This window comes from Sardina pilchardus, chromosome 18, assembly GCF_963854185.1.
Source record: "Sardina pilchardus chromosome 18, fSarPil1.1, whole genome shotgun sequence".
NCBI lineage: Eukaryota > Metazoa > Chordata > Actinopteri > Clupeiformes > Clupeidae > Sardina > Sardina pilchardus.
The window spans coordinates 23,592,726-23,600,225 of record NC_085011.1 but is presented as its reverse complement, the minus strand read 5'-3'; the positions used below and the strand labels follow the sequence as shown (position 1 = coordinate 23,600,225).

General features: G+C 49.6%; 1 protein-coding gene across 2 annotated transcripts in view; it reads left to right on the top strand.

Moving 5' to 3' along the window:
- The window catches only part of ehbp1 (EH domain binding protein 1), a 165,161-nt gene that overhangs the window by 37,978 nt on the left and 119,683 nt on the right, over positions 1-7,500 (top strand). For both annotated transcript variants that reach the window (XM_062519094.1, XM_062519093.1), the window contains exon 5: positions 197-250. In XM_062519094.1, coding sequence (XP_062375078.1) covers positions 197-250 — 54 coding nt within the window. The remainder of the gene's footprint in view (positions 1-196; positions 251-7,500) is intronic.

Below are 7,500 nucleotides of genomic sequence, written 5' to 3'. Positions count from 1 at the left end.
GCTGATGAGTTCAAATAAAAGTTGATAGTTTCTCTAACTTCTGTTCACACTTGTTTGCTACTACATGTTTTTTCACAGCGATGGCTGATGATGGTCGACAAGACTGCTGTTTCTGTGTCTGCCCCTTAACCTACACTTATGCAGTACTTATGCAAAATCTCTTAGTTTATGTAAATCCATGTCTTTTGTGTTTCAGGATCCTCACGCTGAAGAGTTTGAGGACAAGGAGTGGACATTTGTCATCGAAAATGTAAGTGAGCTATTTTTGAGCTTCATTTTAACCAGGTTCCTTATATTTAAGGAGATGCTGCCACCTAGTGGCCAACGATCACACTCATAGCAAGAGAAAGATGTCAGTATATTAACGATGTCTTTGACAGTACTAAAGGTACATGTTATTCCATGAAATACAACTTCTGATAGAATTTTGAATTGAACTGAATGTTGTCACTGGAAAATAATTTTTAAGAGGCACTCTCATTAAACAGCGGAATGGATTTCAGTTAATGTCTGTTCATCATAAAGTCTCTATATGAGGTTGTGTTTGAGTGAATGCGCTTTAATTAGAAGACCTCTAGCTTGACACGATTATGTAAAGGACCCTCAGATCATATACATAGAAGTATGCTGGAGTTTCAAGCTGGCGTACTACTCCCTCTAGTGGACACTAATGGACTTACAGAACTGTATGCATTGTATCCTTTCTTTAACTTGGCAACATGCAGCATGTATATCCTCGTGCTTTGAATTGAACTTTGGGCTCAATGCCCACAACCTCTGTGTGGCATTGGCCCTGTCCGATGTGAGCGTGTAGCTGTTGTTGCCCATTCTCATTGGTCAGTCATGCAGGCAACATGTCAGAATCACATCTACAGGGTGCCTTTCATTGCACGCTGTTGAGAAAATTGGATTGAGGCCCTGGTGTAAATACAATGCTGGTTGGTTACTCAGGTCATATATAATAGCTAGTCTGATGGATGTTTGAAGATGGATATTAAAAATCACGAATTGTGCGCTCCCTGCTCCATTCAAGTGTGTGTGTATGAGTGTGAGTAATTTTACTTTTTTTGTGTGTAGTTGCATTCAGAAACAAATAGTCTTTGTACTGCATTGTACATGTTCATGTGTATTACTAGTCCTTACAGCACAACAGATCACACTTAAATCGAACCCCCCCCCCCCCCCCCATCGTGCACGGGTGGATCAGGTGCTGGCGTCTGACGGATCGGACTCATTGACTCATTGAGGGCCCATTGTGCCTGCGCTGCGGACGGTCCGCGCCGTGCCGCGCTGCTCCTCTTTCATGTGCGGCGCGCCCCGCGCCTCCCTGGGCCCTTGGCTGCCCCTCTGTGCTGCTGATGGGGCTTTGTGGCCCGCCGTATGTTCAGGGCTGCTAGTGATTATGATCTCCTTCAGAGAGAGAGAGAGAGAGAGAGAAAGAGAGAGAGAGAGAGACTGAGACTGTGCGTGAGAGAGACTGTGCGTTAGAGAGAGAGAGAGAGAGAGAGAGAGAGAGAGAGAGAGAGAGAGAGAGAGAGAGAGAGAGAGAGAGAGAGAGAGACCGGGGCTCTCGTTTGCGTCAGCCGTGCGCTCCTTTGGCACGAGGGCCTCATACTTTCACCATGCCCTCATCCCCCGACCGGGCGCCTCAGATCTGGTTTGCGCCAGGCGCAGCGGCAGGCTAAAGATGGTCCTGTCCCGTGTCTTAATCCTCCTCCTCCGTCTGCACTCACAGAGCCACTCCACTGCTCTTGATGCATCACAACAGGCCGTCTCACCCACAACACATTGTCCAGGACTGATCCTTCCACATCTCTATTGATGCTGCAGATGAACAGTTTTTGCTGTAAACGTATTGCACATTGTTGTGAGTTGCTTTCCCCCCCTGTATCATCATTACAGAGCTGGTACAGGTCCAGATCTTTCTCACTACCGCCTCTCTGCCTCCATCACTGTCTTCTGTTTCCCCCTCCTATAGCCCCACCTTTCACTGTCTCTTTCTCTCTTTCTCTCTTTCTCTCTCTCTCTCTCTCTGTCTCTTTCTCTCTCTCTCTCTTTCTCTTTCTCTCTCTCCCTCTCTTTCTTTCTCTTTTTCTCTCTCTTTCTTTCTCTCTCTCGGTCTGTCTCTCTGTCCATCTGTCTGTGTGTGTCTCTCTTCTCTCTCTCTTTTCTTCTCTTCTCTCTCCTCTCTCTCTCTCTCTCTCCTTCCCGTCCCCTTCACCCCTCCCCTCTGCCCAGTGTTGGGGCTCCGCCCAGCTGGCTGCAGTACCCTGCAGGGCATGGCTGCCCAGCGCTCAGCACATAGGCTCGCTATTGTAGCAACACACACACACACACACACACACACACACACACACGTGTGAGCACATACACACCACCATGTACACATGTAAACAACAGTCCCAGCTAGGTGATAGTCGAGAGAAGAACTAAGACAACAAAGTAAGGGGTGTGTGTGTGTGTGTGTGTGTGTGTGTGTGTGTGTGTGTGTGGGAGGGGGTTCTGCTTGGATCAGTACCAAGGCCTGGGCTCCTGTCCAGCCGGGATACTCCAGTCCATCTGTCCTCACAGCAGAGTGCAGAGAAGATGCACACACACACACACACTTACAACGCAGACACACAAGCACGCTCACAGCAGCACATGCACACACTCTCAATGCAGTGGTAGAGGTCATCACAAACGTACAAATATAAAAACACACTCACCACATCTTGCTGTGTAGAGAGCCTCAGTGGGACACACACACACACACACACACACACACACACACACACGCATGCACATATAACGTCAAAATAGCCTGGCATTGATCCACAGACATGCACAAATGTAAATATAAACACATGAAGGGAAGCTTGCTGAAACATACTGTACACAATGAAGATTGACAGTATTTGCTTGCTCTGCCTTTCATTGACTGAATACACACACACACACACACACACACACACACCAACCAGTCATTCACCGTTATTCATTTTGACGTCTCCATTTGCACTGGTCCTTATTTCCTGTTTTGTGTCATTTCCTGTTTTGTGTTTGTTCAGGATGCAGTGAATTCCTGCTGGTTAGTTTGTCATTTGAGTATGAGGTTTTGGCTGAAAACAGATTACTGATGGACTTTTCATTGAGAATTTGCTTTTTTTTTCTTGTGTTTTTTTTTTTTCTTGTTGGAAAAGGAGCAAATGTGAAATGTCATACTCTGACATGACTGGTACAGACTAGAGAAACACAAGTGCTACAAGCAGTCTCTCCAGACCATTCAGGCCGCTGAGCACAAAAACAGCACCCTGAAGGAAAGCTGAAGTGACTCATCTCCGAGATGGAGTGAGTGGGGCGGGGAGGGGGGGTGTACGAAGTACTTTTCTTAGCCCTGAGAAAGTCGAGGAGGAAAGAGAGAAAAGAGAGCAGGGGGGGTGGAGACGGACAGAGAGAGGGAGGGAGAGAAAGGAGGAGGAGGAGGATGGGAGAGAAAGTCCTGAATTCCTCTTGTCTCCACATACCTCTCTAATAACAAAGTGATCAAAGACATGCTTGGCATGTGACGTGCGGGCAGGGCTCGGCTGGGAAGGGGGTGGGGGTGGGGGGGGGCAGTGAAGAGGCACTTTACCCTCACACACTCAGCTGTGTCCCCCTGCCTGCCATGCACCATCAGTGGAGGGAGCGAGGGAGAGAGAGGGGAAGAGGGTGAAAGAGAGAGAGAGAACTATAAAAGGGTAGGAGGGATGTGGGGGGGAGGTGAAAGGGAAGAGGTGGAGGGGGCGCTCCAAGTGAGACTGACATCAAAGCTCCTTGGGCTGGCCTATTTGGCACCAGATTACAGTGCCCTGTGTGTGTGTGTGTGTGTGTGTGTGTGTGTGTGTGTGAGGGAGGGAGGGCTTACAGACTGTGTTTTTGTCATGGGGTAATTTTCTTGAGCCATATTATCTGACTGCTGTGTTATTGTGTTTATAGCACCTTTCATTTCATCCATTTAGCCTGCTATTTACACTCAAACCGATCCGTGGTGCCGAACATGTTTCAATTAGAGGGCTATTAATGATAGTCTCCGCATATTAGCACAAATACGTTGAAATCAACTATTCATTTAGCACCTTATAACATTCATCATCCTTTCATCATCTTCTCAGTGTTTGAATGTGACTTTATTCTATGTCTTAACTCTTAAGAAAATGATTTCGGACATTTGTAAAGATATTTTATGTGCACAGGAGGACCAGTGTAGGATCTCTGTCTGGTCGGGTTATAGCCATGATGATGCGTTTAAAAGCGTATGCCACGGCTGGCCTAGGATCAGCTGTTACTGTTTGATGCGGCGGGTTCAGCTCAGGGCTGCAGGTCCAGGGTCAGCCGTTTCTCCGCTCACCTACGCCTGGCCGTGACAAATCCCTAATGCAGCGCCCCCCCCCCCACTCACGGCTGCCAGCAGAGGGCAGTGTGTGACCGGCAGTGTGCCGATGACAGACGAGCGGGCTTTGACACGGCGAGGCCGGCCGCAATGGAAGCCTCACGAGTGCGACACCGTGTGTGTGTGTGTGTGTGTGTGTCTGTGTGTGTGTCGGGGCGCTGTGGCGGTTGGAGTGGAGCGTGAGGTATCTGGTTCGACACACAGAGCGCGGCTGAATGTGGGTGCAGGGAGGTAAAGCTTCCCCTGACCCCTCATCACAGAATAGATGGAGAAAGAGCAAAAAAAAAAAGAAGGGAATAAAAAAAGGCGCAGCGGCGCTAGCGAGGGGAATAATGCGCCATTGTGCGGCGGCGAGATGATGAAATTCAAGATCGGCGTCTCCTAATCTCTGGCTCAACCTCAGAAATGCTAATCCTCCCTCCTCTGTAGAATTATTTGAGTGGTAGATTGTATTTTGTCATTGAAATGGCAGAGAGTCAAACGGCACCTTTCTCCTTTTTTTTTTTTTTTTCTCTCGCTCTCCTCTCTCACTCCCTTTCTCCCTATTTGTGTCCCTGCCAAAACGCTGCGGCCCAAAGAATTGCATAATCAGAAATGGAGAGAGAGAGAGAGAGAGAGGGGGAGTGAAGGAGAGAGAGGGAGAGGGGTTGTGACAGAAAATGATTATTCAGTGGTATCTCCAAATTGCATGCAACTCTTCCTTTCTTCCCTCGTCTTTATTCAAATACATTATCTGAAGCTTGGAAATTGAGGGGTCATATACTTAACGGCTATATTTAGTGGCATTGTGTGCCGGCCCGTGTGTGTGTGTGTGTGTGTGTGTGTGTGTGTGTGTTGGCATGGTTGTGAATGCTAGATTGGCCCGCGCTGTGGTCCCCATGCCGGCTGTGTTGTGCGCTTGCATGTGAACCAAAGTGAGCGAAACCTAGCCAAATCTGTAGCCTTCTCTCCCCCCCTCTCTTCTATTCTCCTCCTTTGCTTTCTTCCTCCTCCTCCTCTTCTTCTTCCTCTTTGTCTGTTTTTTTTTCTTCTGAAAAGCTGAAAGCGGCAGAGGCTGGTGCCGATGTGACTGCTCTGGGTTTTGTGTGTGTGTGTGTGTGTGTGTGTGTGTGTGTGTGTGTGTGTGTGTGTGGTTTTCAAAACTATTGTCCCTGAAAGCCAGCGCTTGGCATCCACTGATACTCCCCTTGAAGGCTAACCCCCCACCCCCTAACACACACACACACACACACACACACACACACACACACACATACAGAGACACACACACACCCATAGATATCCCATCCCTGCCCAACCCCACTGTTATTCACAATCATATTAATACAATGCGGTATCCGTGCATAGAGGAGCCATTGAGAGGCGGAGACGGCGTCTCGGTGCCCGGGACGATGCAGTGTGATGCAGCCCAGCCTCTGCTCCCTCTGCCCGGGTATAAATAGTGTTTGTAAGTAGCACAGCTGAACGCCTGCCAGACCATTTGCTGGCTTGTAATGACTTCGGCATCTGCTTAATTTTTTCCCTTTGAACCTTTTTTGAACTGGAAAATGGGAAAATTGAGGTGTTGATGTGTCCCCTTCTCTCTCTCTCTCTCTCTCTCTCTCTCTCGCTTGCTCTCTCTCTCTCTCTCTTGCTCACTCGCCCTCTCTTTCTGTCTTCCTTTTTTATATCACTCTCTCTTTCTATCTCTCTCTCTCACACTCTCTCTCTCTCTCTCTCTCTCTCTTCCTCCCTTCCTCTCTGGGCCTCTCTCTTTGGGGACGTGGATCTGCTGGTGCTGTCGGGTCTCGTGCTAGCGGTGACCTGCTGTCGCTCGTGGACCCCTTCCAAATCAATTAAAGGCATTTCCACTCCAGCTCGTCTGCATCCGCGTCCCTCGCGTGGCGCTCTCGCCTCCGCACGGCAACACATTACGTAGGCCAGTGGGTTACCAGCGCCTCTGGAGAGAATTAGGTTACCTGGTGCATGCTCCTCAAAGCTGGGATGAAGGAGGGGAAAATCCGGAAAGTTCTCTTCCATTTCGGCGTGGAAGTGGTGATTAATGGCGGCAGCGGCGGTGGTGGTGATTGGGTGGTGGCGGGATTGAAACGGGAAAGTTTTATTTTGTTTTTAATGTAGTTTTTTCCCCCCTTGTTTTTCATCCAGTGCTGAAGGCTGAAGGCTTGGTCCTTCTACGTGGCCGTTGAAGCACTACGGACCTACATAGTTATTATCCGCTACCAGTTTTATCAATCCATTGATCGTGTTGATTAGTGTTATCCTTTATGACATGGCCAGTAGCCAAATACATTTTCTCGTTTGCCAGATTCTTATATCTAAACCGATGCAAAATGAGGTCGACTTGGTAAAGTGCATGTTGTGAAGGTACTAAGGCTCTCACCCATGTTCTCCTGAGCCCAGAGGTCCAGCTCTGTGACAAAGCCGTCCTTGAATCCCCCCTAACCCCATGTTCTGATGAGGGGTGTTGGACCCAGCGATGGATTAGACCCCCTCAACAGACCTCTCTGTCCCCCCCAGCACTCCAAGCGGGTTCAGACGACTGTTCAATTAAAGTAATGAACCACCCAGAAGAAGGGGACAACAGATGCATGTGACCCCCACCCACCCACCACACGAGACACACACACACACACACACACACACACACACACACACACAGACACACGAACACATACACACACGTCTCCCTAAACCCATTTTGAAGGCTTGATGGGACCAGCTGAGAAGAGTCTGGTGGCCAAGGCAAAAGAACAAGAGGATGAGTGGAAGGAGGAGGAGGAGGGCAGTAAATCTCTTTAGGTGGAAGCAGTCTGGAGACCAGGAACAAGAGCAAGGCCCGGCGGCCCAGACGGCTCCAGATGGCCAGGGGGAGGCCGGCGGAGGCTGGCTGGGGCCGGGGCCTGGTCCGCGGTGTGGCGCGGCGTGGCGCAGGCTGGATGGGGCTAATCTGAACCGGGTGCTGCCTCTGCTGGTGGTGGTGGCAGTGGCGGTGGTGGCGGCGGCATAGAGGCGGCCCAGTGGCATGGAGGGTGGCAGGGTGGCTGGGGTTTTGCGGTGGGGCCCCGCTGGAGGCTAGAAGAGGCTGCAGA